Source organism: Phyllostomus hastatus, unplaced genomic scaffold, assembly GCF_019186645.2.
Source record: "Phyllostomus hastatus isolate PE091 unplaced genomic scaffold, TTU_PhHast_1.1 phas_contig_549, whole genome shotgun sequence".
In the NCBI taxonomy this organism is placed as follows: Eukaryota; Metazoa; Chordata; class Mammalia; order Chiroptera; family Phyllostomidae; genus Phyllostomus; species Phyllostomus hastatus.
This window is the reverse complement of record NW_025333907.1, coordinates 1,136,572-1,159,410: the sequence shown is the minus strand read 5'-3', so window position 1 is coordinate 1,159,410 and position 22,839 is coordinate 1,136,572. Positions and strand designations below refer to the sequence as shown.

At 40.8% G+C, this 22,839-nt stretch overlaps 1 protein-coding gene across 1 annotated transcript; it reads left to right on the top strand.

Moving 5' to 3' along the window:
• Nucleotides 1-1,611: 1,611 nt before the first annotated feature.
• LOC123824184 (zinc finger protein interacting with ribonucleoprotein K-like) lies at nt 1,612-18,526 on the top strand. The gene is made up of 3 exons (XM_045847307.1): nt 1,612-1,874; nt 2,750-2,876; nt 14,598-18,526. The coding sequence occupies exons 1-3, from the start codon at nt 1,677-1,679 to the stop codon at nt 16,073-16,075; spliced, it is 1,803 nt and encodes a 600-aa protein (XP_045703263.1). The 5' UTR covers nt 1,612-1,676; the 3' UTR covers nt 16,076-18,526.
• Nucleotides 18,527-22,839: the final 4,313 nt, after the last annotated feature.

The following is a 22,839-nucleotide window of genomic DNA, read 5'->3' as shown; positions in this document are numbered from 1 at the left end:
AAGTGAACATGTTAGGTTAGGAAAGTGAATTATTCCGAGAGAATAATTTTTCCTTTCAGGATTTAACCCCCTTGCTGGGAAATGATGATCATTTACACCTGTAAATACAGTGAGAGTGTCTGCATGGGACTACAGATTATTTCTGGTGTGAAGTTAAGGGATGAGCAAACTGCAGAAAGGTATGAATGATGATTAGTGGAGTTATAAAGTGAACACTTTTGAAATAGCTGGAAGACAAAAGGCTCTGAAGCCTGAGAATTGGTTAAGTTTCAATGGGAGGTAATGGACGTTAAGTTCTAAGAGATGAGAGAATTTACATATTCTATAGCTATGCTGGAAATGTGGTTATCAAAATTGTTTCTACAAATTGAGTCCTATTTATTCATTAGAACTTGAGGGAAAAAAGTGAGGTGAGAAGGATAATGTAAGGTGTGAGCAGATAAAATTAGAATTGTGAAACAATAGCCATGGTATTATGTTTCATTGCTTTAACAAGCCATTACTAATTATTTTGCTGCTTCCAAGGCTTATCTAGGTCTGTGATATACACCCGTGAATAAAGAAATGTGATCACAACCGGGCTTGTTCAATGGCTTTATTGAAGGAGTAGCCATGAGTTGAAAGAGAATAACTTTTGTTGTAGAAACTGTTGGGTGATAGATGATATGGAAACATAAACTGAGCAGCACTCAGGAGTACCAAGCACGAGGATCCTGACGGTTTTAAGATCACACAGTAAGTAAGCCCTGGCTGGTGTGGCTCAGTGGATTCAGTGCCTGCCTGTGAACCAAAAGGGTGCAGGTTCGATTCGAGTTCGAGTCAGGGTACATGCCTGGGTTGCAAGCCAGTTCCCCAGTTGAGGATATCTGAAGGGCAACCGATTCTTGTTTCTCTCGAACATCATCGATGTTTCTTACCCTGTCTTTCTGCCCTAAGTATAACTCATAAATGTTTGTAATTTGAACACATTGAGAATGCCTGAAATATTTTGTATGATGTCTATAAAGTACAAATTCTCTTTCACTATGATAAATACCATAGGACTTACACATTAACAAAAACATCAATAACTGTCAGAATTCAATTCTCACACTTAAAAAAATTTATATTAATTGATGTTCGAACTATAAACGATAGGCAACTTCTTGTTTCCTTCAAAGGCTTGTCGTACAGTATTGTATTATATTTGTCACATACATATATGATGGTGTAAGTAGATCATTTGTGTGAGAAAATTTTCCAGACTCTGTAATCCAGACGTACCTCTTTTATTATGACTCGCTGTATTGGTCTCACAGATAATGTGTGTTTATTAATATGGACTCAAACCCCATCACCAGGAAAGGATGACAATTTTCATTAGCCATTTGTAAGATGTGACTTTCCTGACCATCTGTCATTTCCCAGCACCCCAAGAGGCGGCTCTTGGCCTTTTCTGCGGAAGTGATGTGGGGAAACCTCTGATCTCAGCCTTGGCCGCTCAGACCCAAATTACCCATAACACCCTGAGAGGAATACCGCCACGCCTACCCAGTGAAGGGTCGAAAAGACGTTTCCGTTGGGAGAGCCCGATAGGGGCGGGACTTCCGGAGTCTCGCTGCAGCGGGCATTTTGCTTCAGCCATAATCTGCTCAAGTTTGTGCTCTGAAGCTCCAGGTCTCTGAGTGCGGGTGGAGATGCCGGGGCAGGGAAGGCGCCATAGTCGCGGTCCACACAGCACACACGATAGCAAGAAGCTGAGCGACACTTCCCATGTGACCCGCGCCAGGGCGGAGACAGGGGCAGTCAAGCCGGGGGCGTCCTCCTGTACTTTTGCTACCTCCCAGCCTCTCTCACGGTGTCCTTTGGCGGCCTTGAGGAGACGCCCCGCGGAGGTGAGTGCAAGTCCCCTCAGTGCAAGTCCCCTCACACCTTCCCCCCACTGGCGCCTCACCACAGCGAACCCTATGTCCGGGTGTACGAATGTCCTGCCGCCCAGGACCTGCGTGGAGGACCTTGAGGAAAGCTCATTGGAGAGAGTGTTGTGGTTTTTTAGGACACAGCAAGTACGATGCAAAGTGAACGGAGATATTCGTATCTGGATTTCCCATGATGATCTGATTGGTGACTGTTGAAGGAAAGATCATGAGGCAGGCAGGGAGGACTTGAGCGCCTCATTCGGGGCTTTGGCGGGCTGTGGGGCCCATTAGAAAACGGGGGCTGTTCTGGATCCTGCTGGAACCTGCCAAGCCCTCTCTGGATGCCATATGCCTAGCTTTTGGTTGAGTCCAGAGTGATACCTGTGCTATAGAGTAGAAAGGTGGCGGAGCTGAGAGAGTGAACATGGAGTTTTAAGATGTGCAAGAGAAAGACATTCCACAGTGGTGTGCACAGCTGGAGGAAATGTGAGGTGATGGTCCTGGACCCTGGTGTGGGGCATAACGATGATTGTGCTTTGGAGGGATGATCTGGGAGACTCAGTGGAATGTTTGGAATGTTTGTCAGGAAGGATGGGACCCTGCAGTCATGGACCAAGGCTTAGATGGCATTGATCTGCCATCCCCTGTGTCCCCTAAGCAAGTTGCTGCTGCTGAATGTGTGAACAATAATGAATTGGGTTGTGATGAGAGAGCAATCAGCCCTGGCATTAGGGCTTGGTGTCCATACTGCACTGGGGAGCCCTGGAGGAAATTGATCATGGGTAGGATATGTAAGGACTAGGACTGTGATTCTCAAACAGCCCTGGGTTCATTTGTCTCAATTCTGACAGGTTGGTGTGACCTTTGCGGACATTGCCTTGTACTTCTCCAGGGAAGAATGGTGCCTGCTTAATGAAGATCAGAGATTCCTGTACTTGGATGTGATGCTGGACAATTTTGAACTAGCATCCTCACTGGGTAAGACCCTCACTCTCGCCATGGATAAAAACTGGGCTTTGCATTTCCTTATGCCCGATGCTTCCTAGGGGGTGCTCTATGTGGACTGTAAGCACTGCTTGATTTTCCAGTTTTCTGAGTAGTTCCTTTCCTTATTAGGGTTGGTTTGTTTGCACTGCTCTTTTCTCCCTCTGCAATACCAACACCTATTTTAGTGAACTCATAGGGAAGGATTTACAGTTTGTAGTTGCAGGAAGCCAAATGCATACCACCTTCATTAATGAGAAGACGCATTTTTGTGTTCTTGTTGGTCATTTGTATATATATTTTTGGACAATTGTCCCTACATTTTTGGCTAGTAAATATTTTGAATCCCTTGTGTATTTTATATATTGATTCTTTTTTATCTATTGGTACATGGCTTCTTTTTGCTTCACAGATACTGCTTTATTTAATATATATAATTTTAGTGTTTTTGGTAACTGTGTGTTCCGCAAGTCTAGATGCCAGTTTTTCAGCTGGCTCAGATGCAGATTATTAGTATTCAGTGTTCAATTATTTTTTTAAGATTGCATTTATTTTTAGACAGAGGGGTAAGGAAGGAGAAATAGAGGGTGAGAAACATCAATGTGTGGTTGCCTCTTGCATGCCCCCTATTAAGGACCCGGCCTGTAGCCCAGGTATGTTCCCTGACTGGGAATCGAACCAGTGAACCAGTTAGGCCCACACTCAGTCCACTGAGCTACAACAGCCAGGGCTGTTAAATTATTTTTAACTGATGATACAGAGTTTTATGTAAACTAAGGTGTTTCTTTGTTCATACCCTGTAGTATATTATTGGCATAACTTTATTATTCACTGGGAAATCCATAAATTCATGTTGGGTTTTTGAACCAAAGCCATAGTACCTCCAAGCCATATTTTTATATAGTTTGCAAGCATTTTCTTCCATTCTGAGATTGTTTTTTTTCTCATTTTTTCATTTTTTGTAGATGCTATTGATTTCTATTTTTAGATAAAGGTAAAGGGAGGAAAAAAAGAGGCAGAAACAGCTAAGTGATACAGAAACATTGATCCTTTGCCTCTGTCTCCCAGTCCAACCAGTGGGTGAACCTACAACCCAGTCATGTGACCTGTCCAGTAATCCAGCAGGCCACCTTTAGTTTTGCAGGGTGACACCAACCAAATGAGCCACACTCCTCAGGAGTGCCATTTCATTCCATTTTGTTGATTGCTCTTGTTTTGTGAAGAAGCTTTTTCATTTGTTGAGTTCTGCATTGTATTTATTTGCATTCTTGCCTAGTGGTTCTCTATTCAGAAAATCATTTGGAAAAGAAATATACCACCCTGACCTGTGTAGGTCAGTGAGTTGAGCATTGTCCTGCAAGTTGAAAGGCTGCAGGTTGGATTCCCAGTGAGGGAACATGCCTGGGTTGCTGGACTTGTCCCCAGATTGGGGTGTGGTAAAGGCAACACATTGATGCTTGGGTGGCATATTGATAGTTCCACCATCTCTTTCTTCCCCTCTCTTCCCCTTTCACAAAAAGACGGTATAAATAAAATCTTTAAAATAAATAATTGTATAGATTAAAAAAAGCAAATCTCTTAAACTTCTTTTCTAGGTTGTCTTGATGAAGTTAAGTTTATGCGCTGATACTTAATTTTTCATGCAATTTGAGGTGATTTTTATCAGTGGTTTCCAGTTTGTTGTTTTTCATACAAATGTCAATTTTCCCAATACCATTTATTAAGGAAGCTTTTTAAAAATATATTTTATTGATTATGCTATTACAGTTATCCCATTACCCCCCTTCATTCCTCTCCACCCTGCATACCCTCTCCCACCCACATCCCCCCCTTTAGTTCATGTCCATGTGTCATAAGTTCTTTAACTTCTATAATCCCCATACTATTCTTGCCCTCCCTCTGTCTATTTTCTACCTGCCATCTATGCTACTTATTCTCCATACCTTTCCCTCCTCTCCTCCTCCCACTCCCCTGTTGCTAACCCTCCATGTGATCTCCATTTCTGTGGGTCTGTTCCTGTTCTAGTTGTTAGCTTAGTTTCTTTTTGTTTTGCTTTAGGTGTGGTTGTTAATAATTGTGAGTTTACTGTCATTTTACTATACATGTTTTTTCTTTATCTTCTTTTCTTAGATAAGTCCCTTTAACATTTCATAAAATAAGGGCTTGGTGATGATGAACTCCTTTAACTTGACCTTATCTGAGAAGCACTTTACCTGCCCTTCCATTCTAAATGAGAGCTTTGCTGAGTAGAGCAATCTGGGATGTAGGTCCTTGTCTTTCATGACTTGGAATACTTCTTTCCAGCCCCTTCCTTCTTGCCTATAAAGTCTCTTTTGAGAAATCAGCTGACAGTCTGATGGTCACTCCTTTGTAGGTAACTGTCTCCTTATCTCTTGCTGCTTCTAGGGTTCTTTCCTTCATTTTTACCTTGCTTAATGTAATTATGATGTGCCTTGGTGTGTTCCTTCTTGGGTCCAACTTCTTTGGGACTCTCTGAGTTTCCTGGACTTCCTGGAAGTCTATTTCCTTTGCCAGAATGGGGAAGTTCTCCTTTATTATTTGTTCAAATAAGTTTTCCACTTGTTGCTCTTTGTCTTCCCCTTCTGGTACCCCTATAATTTGTATGTTGGAACGTTTAAAGATATCCTGGAGGTTCCTAAGCTCCTTCCCTTTTTTTGAATTTTTATTTCTCCATTCTCTTCTGTTTGGTTGTTTCTTTCTTCCTTCTGGTCTACTCTATTGTTTTGAGTTCCAGTTTCCTTCCCATCACTATTGGTTCCCTGTGCATTTTCCTTCATTTCTCTTATTGTAGCCTGCATTTGTTCATCTAATTTGCAACCAAAATCAACCAATTCTGTGAGCATCCCGATCACCAGTTCTGTGAACTGTGCATCTGATAGGTTGGCTGTCTCTCACGTGCTTAAAGGTACTGGTTGAGGGGCTTTCATCCATCTTCTGCCCCCCCTTTGGTCTCGTCACATCTGTTACGTATGAGGGACGGAGCCTTAGGTGTTCACCAGGGTGGGGCACCCCAGTTGCTGGGTTGTGACCTTGTATGTGGGGGCGGGGTCCAAGAGAGAACAATGGTGCTTTGCTCCGCTGTCTGTTGGACCTCAATCCCTTCCGTCGCTTCCCCTAAGCAAACTGGGCCCCTCTGGTGCCAATTCCCGTGTGGGTGGGCTTGTGTACTCCATGGAACTTTCCAAGGACCTCTCCTGTAAGGCTAGGGGTCTCTCCTTGCGCCTCAACCTGCACAGGTATTTTCAATCAGTGTCCCGAGGCTCTATTTCTCAGCGCTGTGATCTTGGGTTGCGCACAGTGCCTTGCTTCACAATTCCTGCCTCACTGGGTCTGCCATTTGCCACCACTCAGCCAGGGTTTGCCAGCTGCTGCTTGCGCGCTCTGGGTCCACCCACTGCGGTCTTGCACTCCCTGGATGCCTTCCGCACCTGGTCCCAATCATCTCTGCTCTCTAGGCCACAACCCGAGCCCAGCTGCGTCACTCCGCTCCTCCTACCAGTCTGGATGAACGAATCTATTTTAACTTCTTGGTTGTGCAACTTCCATACAGTTCAATTTTCTGTCAGTTCTGATTGTTATTCTGCTTCTAAATTGTTGTCCCTATCTTGGTTGTGCAAGGAGGCACAGTGTGTCTACCTGTGCCTCCAACTTGGCCGGAAGTCCTAAGGAAATTTTTAATTTTTTTAAAGATTTTATTTATTTATTTTTAGACAGAGGGGAAGGGTGGGAGAAAGAGCAGCAGAGAAATATCAGTGTGTGGTTCACCCTTGCATGCCCCCAACTGGGGAATCGGCGTGCAACCCAGCTGCGTGCCCTGCCTGGGAATTGAACCAGCGATCCTTTGTTTTGCAGGCTGGTTCTCAATTTACTGAGCCACACCACCCGGGGTGGAAACTATCTTTTCTTCCTTATGTATCTTGCGTTTTTATCAAAGATTAGTTTAGGACTTCCGGCAAGATGGAGGCATAGGTGGACACACCGTACCCCACACACAACCAAGATTAGAACAACAACAATTTAGAGCCAGAATAACACCCAGAACTGATAGAGAATTTATCTGAATGGAAGTCGGGCAGCCAAGAAGTTGAAGTAGACCCGTTCATCCAGACCAGTAGGAGGGGTGTTGAAGAGGAGCGGGTGTGGGTCTCGGGACGCGGAGATTGGGGAGAACTGAACGCATAAGGCACGGAGCACGTAAGCCTTCCGGGTTGCGCAAGATTGCAGCGGTGGACCCTGAGTACGCAAGAGGCGGCTGGTGGACCCAGTGAGGCGGCATTGTGGATCAGGGCAAAGCGCGCAACCCAGGATCGCAGAGAAGGGACTGAGATCCCAGGAGATCGGAACTACCGCCATTGTTCCTTCCCGCCCCCGCCCCCACATACAACGTCACAATCTAGCGACTGGGGTGCCCAGTCCTGGTGAACACCTAAGGCTCCGCCCCTTACCATAACAAGAGCAACCAGACCAAAAAAAAAAAGGGAGAGAGAGAGAGAGAGACATGTCTCCAACAGAAGAACAGATCAGTCCCCCAGGACTCATCCTTTTGAATGACTAAGAAATAGCCAATATATCAGATGCACGGTTCAAAACACTGATGATCAGGAAGCTCACAGAATTGGTTGATTTTGGGCGCAAATTAGATGAAAAAATGCAGGTTACCATAAAAGAGATGAAGGAAGATACACGGAGAGCCAATAGTGAAGGGAAGGAAACTGGGACTCAAAACAATAGAGTGGACCAGAAGGAAGCAAGAAACAACCAAGCAGGAAAGCATGAAGAAATAAGATTTCAAAAAAACGAGGAGAAGTTTAGGAACCTCCAGGGCATCTTTAAACGTTCCAACATCCGAATTATAGGGGTACCAGAATGGGAAGGAGAAAAGCAACAGATTGAACACGTATTTGAACAAATAATAAAGGAGAACTTCCCCATTCTGGCAAAGGAAATAGACTTCCAGGAAGTCCAGGAAGCTCAGAGAGCCCCAAAGAAGTTGGACCCAAGAAGAAACACACCAAGGCACATCATAATTACATTAAGCAAGATAAAAATGAAGGAGAGAATCCTAGAAGCAGCAAGAGATAAGAGGACAGTAACCTACAAAGGAGTGACCATCAGACTGTCAGCTGATTTCTCAAAAGAGACTTTACAGGCAAGAAGGAAGGGGCTGGAAAGAAGTATTCCAAGTCATGAAAGACAAGGACCTACGTCCCAGATTGCTCTACTCAGCAAAGCTCTCATTTAGAATGGAAGGGCAGGTAAAGTGCTTCTCAGATAAGGTCAAGTTAAAGGAGTTCATCATCACCAAGCCCTTATTTTATGAAATGTTAAAGGGACTTATCTAAGAAAAGAAGATAAAGAAAAAACATGTATAGTAAAATGACAGTAAACTCACAATTATTAACAACCACACCTAAAGCAAAACAAAAAGAAACTAAGCTAACAACTAGAACAGGAACAGACCCACAGAAATGGAGATCACATGGAGGGTTAGCAACAGGGGAGTGGGAGGAGGAGAAAGGGGGAAAAGGTACAGAGAATAAGTAGCATAGAATGTAGGTTGAAAATAGATAAGGGGAGGGTAAGAATAGTATGGGAAATGTAGAAGCTAAAGAACCTATAAGTATAACACGTAGACATGACTAAAGGGGAGATATGGGTGGGAGAGGGTGTATAGGGTGGAGGGGAGTGAAGGGGGGAAAATGGGACAACTGTAATAGCGTAATCAATAAAGTATATTAAAAAAAGATTAGTTTAACATCTGTGACTCTGTATTCTGTGTTGTCCATTCTATTAGTCTGTTTCTACATTCATTTTATTTTTTATTTTTTTAAAGACTATTTATGTATTTATTTTTAGACAGAGGGGAAGGGAGGGAGGAAGAAAAAGAGAGACGCATCAGTGTACCAGAGATACATCAATGGGTTGCCTCTCACATGCCCGCAACTGAGGACCTGGCTTACAGCTGGGGCGTGTGCCCTGGCTGCCTATATCATACCTGAGACCTTTCTGCTCACAGGCAAGCACTCAGTCCACTGAGCCACACCAGCTAGTGCTGCATTCATTTTACTAACACACTGTTTACATGCTTTGGCTTTGTAATAGATTGAATTAGGATGTGTGACGCCACCAAGTTTGTTCTTTCACAAGATTCCTTTTGCTGTTTGAAGTCTTTTGATGTTCCCTGCATTTTAAGATTCTTTTTTATGTGTAAAATACCATTGGAGTTATCATCAGAATTGTATTTAATTTGTAGATTGATTTGATTTGGGAAATATAGATATTTTAATGATAATATCTTTTAAAATTCTAGACCACTGGCTTTCTTTGCACTCATTTGTCATCTCTCTTTTTTTTTTATCGAACTCTTATGGTGTTCAGTGTCAAATACTTCATGTTTTTTGTTTGAATTTATTCCTGTGAATCTTAATTTTTTTGATGCTATTGTAAATTTGACTACCTTCTTCATTTCTTTATTTACTTTTTAATCCTGACCGAAGGATATATATATTGATTTTAGAGAGAAAGGGGTCAGTGGGGAGAGAATGAGAATGAACCATGGGTGTGAGAGAAAAATTGCTTGGTTGTCTCTTACATATGCCCCAACTGGGGACCAACAACCAACGTACTTTTGAACCCTGACATGCAATCAAACCCACAACTCTTTAGATGTTTGGTATAATGCTCCAACTAACTGAGCCACCTGGCTATGGTTCTTCATTTCTTTATCAGATAATTTATAATTAGTGGGTAGAAATGGAATTGATATTTGTATGTTGGTTTTGTGTCCTGTAAATTTTCTCAAATTATTTATGTATTACTAAAAAAGTTTTGCTTATTCATTTTAGAGAGAGAAAGGGAGCCTGGGAGAAACACACACACATTGATCTGTGGTTCCACCCATGTATGCATTGAATGGGTGGAACACAGTGTTCCCTGGAGGACATTGAATCCATGATCTTGGCACATGGAGTCCATGCTCTTACCATCTCAGCTACTCAGACAGGATTCTGAAGTAGTTTATTAATTTCAGAAGTTTATAGTTGGAATTTGACAGTTTTTTCTATGCAGGATAATTAATGGTGTCTGCCAACATCTTTTATGAGGTATTGTTTCCCAGGGTCATGTGTAATGTCTTATCATAAATTGTTTTTTAAGGTATAAGAAACTTGTTTCTTTTGTTTTAGTCTAGATAAAGGTTTACAGTATTGCCTGTCTTTAAAAAAATAGCTCTTAGATGTTCTTTTTTCGTCTTATCTCTATTTCATTTACATTTCTTCTAATATTTAACATTGTTTTTTCCTTTGCTAGCTTTGGGCTTACTTTCTTGCTGTATTTATCATTTTCTAGGTGTAATAATACCTTGTTTATCTGAGATTATTTTTCTTAATGTGGACATCGCTATAAAATTTCATCCTAGAATTGCATTTCATGAATTTTATACATAAGATTTAGTAGATTGTGTTTCTTTTTACCTTGCCTCTAGAGGTTTTTTTCCCTTTTACCCTTGATTGTTCAGGAGTGTGTTGTTTAATTTCAACATATTTGTGAATTTTCAAGCTTTCTTGAAACTGAAATTGATTTCAGGATTCATAGATTGTGATCAAATAAGAAATTTGATGTGAATTTTTTCTCAAAGTTTGAAACTTGATTTTGACCTAACATATGATCTTTGTAGAGAATATTTTATGTGTGCTTGACAAGAGTGCGTCCTCTGCTGTTATTGAATGGATTGTTCTGTATATATCTATTTGTACTGTTTGCTCTAAACTGCAGTTGATCTTCAATAATTCCTTATTTCTTTTGGATGGGATGATCTACTTATTGTTGACTTAATATTGAAGTTACCTGCTAATGTTGGATTTCTTTTTCTGCCTTCAGATCTGATAGTATTTGCTTAACATATTTGTTTCTTGTGTTGTTTAGTGCATTATACTTAAAATTGTTATCCTGTTGATGAATTAACTTATTTTTTTATTCTGTCATGACCTTCCTTAGTCCCCTGTAAGTTTTTGAGGAGGCTTTTTGTCCTGATAGGATTTTAGCTACAGCTGCCATATTCTGGTTTCATTTGCATGGGATTTTTTGTAGCTCTTTATTTTCAGCCTGATTATGTCCATAAAGATTTACTGTCCTTTGTAGGCAGCATATATAGTATCTCATATTTAAAAAATATCTTCAGTCACACGATGTATTTTTTTAATAGATTTTATTTATTTATTTTTAGAGAGAGAGGAAGGGAGGGAGAAAGACACAGAGAAAAACATCTGTGTGTGACAGAACCATCAATTGGTTGTCTCTTGTTCATCTCCTACCATGCACTTGGCCCACAACCTAGGCATGTGTCTTTACTGGCATCCAACCAATGACTTAGCCGATTGTGGGAGGATGCCCAACCCACTGAGTCATACCAGTCAGGGCCACTCTTTGTCTTTTGTTTGGGAATTTGTTTAAGGAGTGCCTATTGCCACTTCTTCATTGGTTTCATCCTATTGCAGTTTCTTTGTCTTCTTGTCTTGTGGCCTTCCTTTGTGACTTGATGACTGTGTGATTTGACACTTTTTTTCTTTTGTATAATTATTATATACATTTTACCTGGTAATTTGCAAAAGACTTACATGAAACAACTCATGCTCCTTACAGTTTATTTTATCCTGATAACACCTTCCTTGCATACAAAAATTGTATCTTTTGCATCTCCACATATCCCTTTATAGGTGTTTGATGTCACAATTGACGTTTTTTATATTTTGTATCTAATGAAGTATAGAATGTTATCTTCATTGTTTTTACTAGATTTAATTTTAAACCTTTATGATAGTTAGTGCACCTTCTACCAATCCAGTGCTACAGTATAGTAAATTGTATTTCATTTTCACCCTTACTAGTGAGAATTATACTTCCCTGTGTATTCGAGTTTCTATTTAGTATTCTTTCATTTTATCTTTTTTAATGTATTTATTTATTTATTTATTTTTTAGAGAGAGGGGAAAGGAAGGAGAAAGAGGGAGAGAAACATCAATGTGCGGTTGCCTCTCACAAGACCCCTACTGGGGACCTGGCCTGCAACCCAGGCATGTGCCCTGACTGGGAATCAAACTAGCGACCCTTTGGTTCACAGGCCTGTGCTCAATCCTTTGAGCTACACCAGTCAGGGCTTTTCATTTTATCTTAAAGAACTTTTTTTGTCATTTCTAGTAAGTCAGGTTAATTGGCAGTGAACTTCCATAGCTTTTGTTTCTGGGAAAGTATTTTTTCCAAAGACCAGGTTCCTGTTCATGGTTTGCATTTAGAGTTTTGGATATATTTTATTTTCTCCTAGTCTGCAATTTTTTTTAGTATATTGATTAAGTATTATTGATTATACTATTGCCTTGTCCTAGTTTTTTCTCCCCTTTAGCTCCATCCATGTGGTACCCCTATTCCCTGTAGCATTCCCCTCTTAGTTCATGTCCATGGATCATACTTCTCAGTCTTTGGCTTCTCCATTTCCTGTGCAATTCTTAACGTTCCTCTGTCTATTTAGTACCTACCACTTATGGTTCTTTTTCCCTGTACCTTTTAAGGCATTGATATCCATTTGTTTGGTATCAATTATTGGAAAATTACTATGTTCTTTTGGTAGTGTTCTTCTTTTTAGTACTTCTTTTTATTCTGTATTTATACCTATGCATTTGATGAAGTAGTAACTTCTTTCATTTTTATGGACCCATTCTGTCTGGAGAAATAGATTCATCTACATGTGGATTTAAGAGTTGGCTGAGTTGGTGTTGTGTTTCAGTCTTGAGACAAGTTCCAGACCTAGTCCCCTTGACGCTACATGAACTGATGTTAGAATAACAAAAAATGTACTGGTCCACAGTTGCTTTGGAAGCATTTATTTTCAATGACAATAGAGGGTTTTGGAGTCTCTGGTGGCAAATACTGCTGGGACATACTATTTTTGTGGTCTTCCTAGACAAGGTTATTAACAAGGGATTTGTTCTGGCATCATGCTGAGAAACTCTGTAGGGTCCTCTGACAAGTAAACTGTGGGGGGTGGGGAGTTCACAGATGTCGCAAGGACTTTTTCAGTTCTTAGAAACAGAAATATCCAGTGTTTTTCACCACTGTTCAGTAAGTTCAACCTTAGAGCAATTAGTGGTTGAAAAAGGTAACAATGACCCTTGTTTTTGATCCTAGCCATCTTCAAATGTGTTTGCCAACCCATCTTCTAGTCATCCATTTTATGCTTTTCTATGTTTTTCCAAATTGGCTTTGCTGCTTGTCTTTTTCTGTTTGCTTGTTTCTTTGTTTATATATTAATTGATATCAGAGAGGTAAGGGAAAGGCAGAAAGAGAGAGAGTCTTCCATTTGTTGCTCCATTCATTTATGCATTCATTGGTTGCTTTTTGTATGTGCCTTGATTGGGGATCAAACCTGGAATGCTTCCATATCAGGATGACACATTATCAACAGAGCCACATTGTGAGGACTAATTTTCTATTAGTCTTAATTGGATTTTTATTCCACTCTCCTGTGATTGATTCTGTTTGTGGATAGCTTTTTATTTGTTCTGGAGGAAGGGAGAATTCTCATATATCTTATTTGGCCATCTTGTTAAAGTCACTCACATAGAACTTTTTTCTGTGGTATCTTTCGTGCTTTGATATTCTACCACAGTGTTGGCCATCCACCTCTTCAGTTTTTCTCTCAGAATTTTTATCATCTATATTCCATGTAATGACTCAACTGGGATTTAAGGGGAAGAATCATTTGTGTATTCCAGGAAAAATACGACTCCATCCATGGCAGGGTGTACCCAGAGGCAGTTGTGCCTTGGTGAAGGGCTGTTGGAGAGGGTTTGACCCATGGACTTTGTTAAAGTCATAATTAGGAAACTATTTTATTTAAAAGTATTTGGTGCCCTAGCTGGTGTAGCTCAGTGTATTGAGCATGGCCTGCGAACCAAAGGGTTGCCATTTTGATTCCTAGTCAGGGCACATGCCTGGGTTGCAGGTCAGGTCCCCAGTAGGGGGCATGTGAGAGGCAACCACACATTGATGTTTCTCTCCCTCTCTTTCTCCTCCCCTTCCCCTCTGTCTAAAAATAAATAAATAAAATCTTTAAAAGTATTTTGTACCATTACAAGTTCATCACCCCATTCTAATGATTTTTCTTTATTGTTGACACTTTGTCAACCACTCAGTTCTGTCGTCATTTCACTCACATTCCCAGCCCACAGATAATCTTCACCTGTCTAAACTTTCACCTCAACCATTTCTCTTACAGGTTTCTTTTTTCCTTAACTGTGCTTTATTTTTGGTCCAAGCTTGCAGACCCTTGTAGTACGCACATATCATTATCTTGACCTTGAACATGATATGCTCTAGTACAATTGATATTGATGAGTTTGAGCTCATTCAAATTACACACTCTTACATCACCAGCAGAAAAGGTCTGATAGGAAACCATTTGTGGAAGAACAGTTAGACCCTGTCTCCTTTCCTTATGGTTCATCCTTTGCTTGCATCTCTTCTGTGGCGAGGTCACCACCACTGACATACTTTTGGGGCCATTTCTTCAGTATCTGGCTCACTTCTATTGAAAATGGTTTCATAGAATCATCCCTAGCTGTGACAGATGGCCATGTGCGTTGAGGATAGTCCTTCTTTATAAGGTCAACATATACTTCACCAGTGTTTCCGTTTGTTCAGGTTGCTGCTGTGGAGCAGAGGATGTGGAAACACTGATTAAACAGACTGTTCCTGTAACAATGTCACAGGCAAAGAATCTCAAGGTAGCTCTGTCTTCAGTGAAGAGCCTCCACTTTGAGAGTTGTGAGCCCGTCTTGAGACATATTTTCCACTTGATTGAGCATCAGAAAGCACAAAACATCCAGAAACTGTTGAGGTGTGGAGCATGTGTAAAACCATTTCATTACAGTACAAATATTTACCAGCACCAGGAGCACCACCTGAGAGAGAAGCCTTTTGTGAGAGGTGTGGACAGGATGTCACTTGCCAAGAGTTGCAATTACACTATGTCCCAGAAGCTTTTTACTGGTTGGGGGCTTGGATTGGACATCCCTACCAAGTCAGAACATCTCCGTCAAGAGGCTACTCCCACGAGGGACAGACTGGATGAAATCTCAATGATTCGAGTGACTATTCAACGAAAAAATTATTCCACCCTGAAAGAATGCAAAAAAGCTGTTGACTGCAGTCACATATATGTTCAGAACAAGAGCGTTTCTCATTGGAGACAGTGTTTTGTGTGCCATGATTGTGGAAAATGTTTTGCTAGAATTCCTAGTTTTTGTTATCAGAGAGTTAAGAATGGGCAAGGGCTGTATCAGTGCAGCAAATGTGGGAAATCTTTCATACAAAAGGGTGAATTTCATTCTCATCAGAGAGTTCATGATGGAGAAAAGCCTTATGAGTGCAGTGAATGTGGCAAATCTTTTAAAGCAAAATCGATCCTTCATCGTCATCAGGCAGTTCACACTGGAGAAAGGCCCTATCAGTGCAGAATATGTGGGAAATCTTTTAAAAGTACCTATAACCTTTATTGTCATGAGAGACTTCACACAGGAGAAAGGCCTTATGAGTGCAATGAATGTGAGAAATCTTTCACCAGTAGCACTCACCTCCATTATCATCAGAGAGTTCACACAGGAGAAAGACCTTATGAGTGTAGTAAGTGTGGGAAATCTTTCACCAGTAGCACTAACCTCCATTATCATCAGAGAGTTCACACAGGAGAAAGGCCTTATGAGTGCAGTGAATGTAGGAAATCTTTTTGTAGTAGCACTGGCCTCCGTATTCATCAGAGAGTTCACACAGGAGAAAGGCCTTATGAGTGCAGTGAGTGTGGGAAATCTTTTTGCAGTAGCACTGGTCTACGTTATCATCAGCGATTCCACACAGGAGAAAGACCTTATGAATGCACTCAGTGTGGGAAATGTTTTAAAAGAGTCCATCATCTTCATTGTCATCAGAGAGTTCATACTGGAGAAAGGCCTTATGAGTGCAGTGAATGTGGGAAATCTTTTCGTGGTGTCACTGGCCTCCGTTTTCATCAAAGAATTCACACTGGAGAAAGGCCTTATAGTTGCAGTCAGTGTGGTAAATCTTTCATCCAAAAGCATCAACTTCATCGTCATCAGAAACTTCACACGGAAAAGGCCTTATAAATGCTGTTAATGTGGGAAATATTTTAGCCAAAATTATTCTATCATTCCTCCACACATAAGAGTTCACGTGGGAGGGAGGTCTTAGAAAATGTAGGAAATGCACACTTTTGTGCGTGTGTGTGTGTGTGTGTGAACAATACTGTAGGAAACTCTTTTAAACCTTACGTTTTGGAATCAAACCTCATACAGCCAAACAAGAACAGTAGGGAAGTCCCTCATAATTTTTCTTTATATGGGAGGCCTGTGTGTACAGGTTGCACTTTATTTACCCAGGTCTCTTTCCAGATTCATGTCACTGCAAATTTCTGTACTGAAGATACTTCAGCACCTCAAATGTTCCCAGAGATACATGAGTCATCATCCTAATGTGCTCAGAGAAGGCAACTGTTCTCTGATTTGTGGAAGGAAATTAGGAGTAGCCTAACTTCCCAGGGCTTTATTTCTTCCATTCCTACTAATTGGCATAGACCTTGCTCAGTTTTGGCCTAGAGAAAAGCATCTGAGTTCAGCTGTCAACCTGCAGAAGGATTGCCTTTTTGGTGACATGCTTTTTTTACGTACCACTGGTAATTTTTGAGTGTCCACAAGACACAAATATAGGAACTGCCAAGCTAATCACATTTTGGTTTGTAAAATAAGGCCTTTTTCTTAAGTCTTCTTTAATCTTGGGTGTTCTATTTATTGAATAGGGTAATTTATAAAAAGTTTTGGGTCTTATAAGCATAGTGAGGTGAACAACTTTCATGTGTGTCTCAAACTTTCTCTGCCTCTGTGGGGATAGTTTGGTACAGAATTTAACTTAGCAGTTTTTTCCAAACTTGCATTCCTGCTTATATCTACCCAGCAAAGATTGTGTGCTCCCTGGTTCTCATGAGAAGCTTCAATGTTGTGAGTTTTAGGAGACACAGAGATCACTCCAATTAAGCAGTAGGTCTAACAACCTCAGATACATCTTGGAGCAGCATGCATTTTTTTTTGTTTGTAAAGTATGCCAATTATTTTGAAGGGAAGCTCTGGCCCATGTCTTGCAAAGATCCATGTACCATGAAGTGTGCAATTTCATGGGTGATGGTCACTAGTTGTAGCCCCACAGAGGTTAGGGGAGACTGACTACAACAGAAACACTGGCCTAATAGGTGCTGGAGGGGACTGCAGCCATTGAGATGCCATTGAGTATGCCTCTTTTGAGTGTGCAACCAGAAACATTTCTGAGAAAAAGACTGCAGGATCAGTGTGTACAAAAATCAATGGATATGGAGGAATATTTTTCTTACATAGTGTCAGTCATTGTCATTAAATATAATCAAAAGGTTTTCTGACGGTAATAACAGCTCAACTTGTTAGAGTGTTATCTTGATATGCCAATGTTCTGATTTCAGTGTCTGGTCAGGGCACATACAAGAAGCAACAAATGAATGCATATGTAAGAGGAACAACAAATAGAGATTTCTCTCTCTTTCCCTCTCCCTCTCCTCCTTCTCTCTTTCTAAAGTAAAATATTTCATGTCAAAGCCACTGGTGCCCTTGTAGAAAGAAAAATAAAGTGTATTTATAGTTTAGGGATGTTGCTATTTTGACCCAGCCAGCAGTCTCAGTATTTATCATTGGCTATATTTGCTGTTACTGAGGCAGTCTCACTTAGAGCATATGAGAATATATTTTGAATATAGAATTTCTAAACCTATTTTTAAAAATATTTGGACATACAAAATTTTTACTGTAGTCTTGTACCATTTTTAAAAGCTTTAATTAGTAAATATTACATTTCAAGGATAATACTTGATCAGTGTTCACTTATGCATAATATTAAGACCATCACCATTTTCATAATACTGTCTGTCATTGTTACTGGGAATTTATTTCATGGACATTTTAATCTCTCTCATCCCTTCACAGTTTTGTAAGTAAACATTGATCTACATTCCATTGTAATAACTGAGAATAACAATACTCTTCCTCTTTCATTTCCATTGCATATGTGTTTGGAGATTTGTTGAAATATTAGTAACTCATCTGTTTTAGCTAAGAAATATTCTTAATCTTTGAAGTTAGCACTACAAATTTATCCATTCAAAATGGTAATTTCTAATTTTTTACTTTAAATCTGGTACAAATATTTATGTATAATTTTCTTACATGGACATATGTTTGTTTCATTTACCTTTGTCAATAACATAGTGCACAGTTTGAGTTGTAGAGTAGGTGAATCTTTTAGTACAGAGATTCTCAGTTTGTGATCCAGTGTGTGAGATTCAGCTCCTTTACATCCTAGTAAATATTTGGTTGGTAAGTCATTTTTTATATAAACTTAAAAAAAAACTTTCTAGAGCTACCTCATTGTTTGATTGCATTTTTCTAAGGATTTATGGTGAGCCTGGCCTCAGATGTGTATTTGCTGTCTGTATCTTTGTTACATGTCTGATCCTACATTCAGCCTACTCTGATAGGAGTTTCTGGTGGTTTTCTATAACAAAAGGACAAAGACAACAAAGATGCATGTTGGAATTTCATCTCTTTTTTTCTTGCTTTGTTAAATGTCCTTTTTTTATTGGAATGATTTTTTTAAAGATTTTTTTTTCAGAGAGGGAAGGGAGGGAGAAAGAGAGAGAGAGAGAGAAACATCAATGTGTGGTTGCTGGGGGTCATGGCCTGCAACCCAGGCATGTACCCTGACTGGGAATCGAACCTGCGACACTTTGGTTCACAGCCTGCGCTCAATCCACTGAGCTACGCCAGCCAGGGCTGAAATGCTGTTTTAATATTATGTACTGCCTTTATACTTTTAACAATCCAGTGGACAATTTTGTTATCATTTCCAATATTAACATTCATCATTAGTTTAAAAAGTCCGGTCATTTTGTAATGGGGTGCTGAACTGGAGGTCCTGCCAAATGGAGAAAACCCCCATTGCTATCACTTGGGGGATGGGACAAGTAGAGCAGAGTCGTTGAGAGCTACCTTGCATATCTGAAAATCTGGGCCAGAGTTTTAATATGTTAAAAGCTGTGCTTGCTCAAAGCCAGGGAGATGGCCCCTGTTTCATGAGTCCACATTTGTCCAGACTAACAATGGCAGTCAAGAAAGGTAGAAAAGAGACTTCCAGCCAAGATGGAGGTGTAGGTAGACACACCGTGCATCCTCGCACACCTGAAATAAGGACAACAACAATTTAGAAACAAACCAATACTGATAGAAAGTTGAACTGTATGGAAGTCCAACAACCAAGGAGTTAAAGTAGACTCATTCATCCCGACTGGTAGGAGGGGCGGAGAGGGGTCATTACAAAGTGGTGGCTGGCAGACCCTGGGTGCACAAGGTGAGAGCAGGCAGACCCAGCAAGGCGGCAGATTGTAGAGCGGGATGGAGCGCACAAGGTGGCTGGTGGACTGGGGAGTCCCACATTTGCTCACAGGTAAATGAGGTGAAACTGGGAAGCGAATAGACCACCGAACTGAGGGTCCCAGTGTGGGGAAATAAAGTCTCAAAACAACAATTGAAAATATGTGTGGGGGTTGAGGTGCCAGGAGAAACTCCCAGCCTCACTGCAGAGCTCACTGGAGAGACCCACAGGGTCCGAGAATGTACACAAACCCACCCACCCCGGAATTAGCACCAGAAGGCTCCAATTTGCTTGGGAGAAGTGGGGGAAGTGACTGAAATCCAGCAGAGAGCAGAGCAAGCACCATTGTTCCCTGTCACAACACAGCGACCGGGTTGCCCTGCCCTGGTGAACACCTAAGGCTCCACCCCTCACTATGTAACAGGTGTGTCAAGACAAAAAAAAATGGCCTAAACAAAAGATCAAAGCTCCAGAGAAAATACAACTAAGCAATGAAAAGATAGCCAACCTATCAGATGCACAGTTCAAAACACTGGTAATCAGGATGCTCACAGAACTGGTTGAATTTGGTTGCAAATTAGTTGAAAAAAGGAAGGCTACGCTTAGGGAAATAAAGGAAAATGCATAGGGAACCAATAGTGATTGGAAGGAAACAGACTCAAATCAATGTGGACCAGAAGAAAGAAACATTCAACCAGAAAAGAATGAAGAAACAAGAATTAAAAAAAAAAATGACGAGAGGCTAAGGAACTTCCAGGACACCTTTAAATGTTCCAACATCCGGATTATGGGGATACCAGAAAGAGAAGAGGAAGAGCAAGAAGTTGAAAACTCATTTGAACAAATAATGAAGGAGAATTTTCCCAATCTGGCAGAAGAAAGCGACTTGCGGGAAGTCCGGGAAGCTCAGAGAGTCCCAAAGAAGTTGGACCCAAGGAGGAACACACCAAGGCACATCATAATTACATTAAGCAAGGTAAAAATGAAGGAGAGAATCCTAGAAGCAGCAAGAGATAAGGAGGCAGTTACTTAAAAAGCAGTTCTCATCAGACTGTGAGCTAATTTCTCAAAAGAGACCTTACAGGCAAGAAGGGGCTGGAAAGAAGTAATCCAAGTCATGAAAGGCAAGGACCTCCATCCCAGATTGCTGTATCCAGCAAAGCTTTCATTTAGAATGGAAGAGCAGATAAAGTGCTTCTCAGATAAGATCAAGTTAAAGGAGTTCATCATCACCAAGCCCTTAATTTATGACATGTTAAAGGGACTTATTTAAGAAAAAGAAGATAAAAAAACATGTACAGTAAAATGACAGTAAACTCACAATTATTAACAACCACACCTAAAACAAAAACAAAGAAACTAAGCAAACAACTAGAACAGGAACAGAACCACAGAAATAGAGATCACATGGAGGGTTATCAACAGGGAAGTGGGAGGGGTGGGGGGGGGGAAGGTATAAAGAATAAGTAGCATAAGTGGTAGGTAGAAACTAGACAGGGAGGGTAAGAATAGTATGGGAAATGTAGAAGCTAAAGAACTTATGACACATGGACATGAACTAAAGGGGAGAATGTGGGTGGGAGGGCCTTTGCAGAGTGGAGAGGAGTGAAGCAGGGAAATGGGGCAACTAATAGCATAATCAATAAAATATATATATATTTTTTTAAAAGAAAGGTATAAGAAACCAGACCACTGGCGGATGTGGACCCTGGCCCTCAGTGTTTGTGTATTGTGGCTGGGACAGACAAATTCATATGGACTACAGAAGTCCTGTGGAGAAAAAGGGACAGCATGGCTACTCTCAGAGAGGGCCCCAACCTCTGTCTGGATAGGCTTTTATTGCTTTTCTGGGTACATTACATCCAGGATGATCATCATTAACTATGCACAGTTTCGCTGTAGGTGTTTACCTTTTACAGATAACAAAGGAAAGAATATTGCTAATTACATCAAAGAAGAAGGATATTTGCAAATGCAAAGGGAAAAGTAATTGAGCTGGTTACACTCATTCTTGGAAGGTTTAGCACAGATTTTAGGAAGTTACTTTAAAGATATGCAGTAAACATTTGCTGCCTCAATTCAGGGTGAGGGAGTTTTAGTAAAAGCAAGCCTCAAAGCAGCCTAGGTACAGTGCAGGCCTGATTTGCCATGAGAGGACCTATTGGTGGGCGTGGGTCCTGTGTGCCGACCTCAGTCCCCATCAGTTTTCTGAATCGGGCTGGGTACATTCTCCACGCCACATGGAACGGTCCCCTATAACTGGCAGGTGTAACCCAGTGTGAGAGGAGTTGGAAATGAGGTTATGGAGGAAGTTCCATGCCAGGATTTACTGCATGTTTACTGCATATCTTTAAAGTAACTTCCTAAAATCTGTGCTAAACCTTCCAAGAATGAGTGTAACCAGCTCAATTACTTTTCCCTTTGCATTTGCAAATATCCTTCTTCTTTGATGTAATTAGCAATATTCTTTCCTTTGTTATCTGTAAAACTCAGGCATGGCAACCATACTGGGGCTTTACCCTGTGATTGGGAGTGGAGAGGGAGCTCTCTTAACCACATGGCTAGAAAGCAGGAAAGTAGGTTTTAACAGCCAGGTGGAGCTCTCTCTTGGCCACATGGTTTGAAAAGATGCAGAAGGATGCCCATGCCCACCATGAAGATGCAGTTTTGGATTAACAACAGGAGCCTAGCTGAGCTACATACTTACTTCTTTTCCTGTGATATGGTACCCCTAACTGGCCCGGTTTGGCAAAGTGTGGGGGGCCAGGACTGTATGTTTGTGGGTGTTTCTTTGTTAATAAAGAGAATGAGATTTAATAGCAATATTCTGCCATTATTCTCAACCTGTATAACTTCTGAATAAATAGTTCCTTTCCTTTTTACCAAAATCTGGCATTGAGAGCCACAGTTTTTTATTGGCAGCAGGCAAAAAGAACCATAAATTAATAGACACATATGGGTTTTCTTTAACAGTTTCATTTTACAGTAAGCCCTTGTTTTGTATTTCATTTTTTGGTCTCCTGTCATGGGGGTTCTTGGGTTGGAACAGTTTTCTAAAGGAGGCCAGTTGGCATCATGACCAGAGTGGTCTGGTCTCTGAAATCTCAGGACAGAGAGAAATAGGACAGTGACAGGTGTCCCATGCCCTGGGTCAAGCAACTTGGAATTCAATTCCAGATTCTCAAATATTTATGGGACATACAATCAAATTGTTACAGTACAGGAAGTAGCCCAGAGTGGGTCCTTCTCAGCCAGCCTGTAATGTATGTGGTTTTGACTTTGTGTAGAAAAGATTTCACAGCATGGGTCCAGATGATTTTTGGAGTATCTTTATTAAGGCTAAGGATAGTGAAACAATAGAAGGACTTAGAGTAGATGAAGGAACAGGAGAGAACTTAGGTGGTGTTCTGCTCTGGCTCATTAG

Bases quoted from the DNA above. Each gene is read 5' to 3' on its own strand.
- LOC123824184 (XM_045847307.1), top strand. From the start codon at position 1,677: ATGCCGGGGCAGGGAAGGCGCCATAGTCGCGGTCCACACAGCACACAC. The intron at 1,875-2,749 runs GTGAGTGCAAGT...CAATTCTGACAG, and splicing joins TGAGGAGACGCCCCGCGGAG to GTTGGTGTGACCTTTGCGGA. The intron at 2,877-14,597 runs GTAAGACCCTCA...CCGTTTGTTCAG, and splicing joins TGAACTAGCATCCTCACTGG to GTTGCTGCTGTGGAGCAGAG.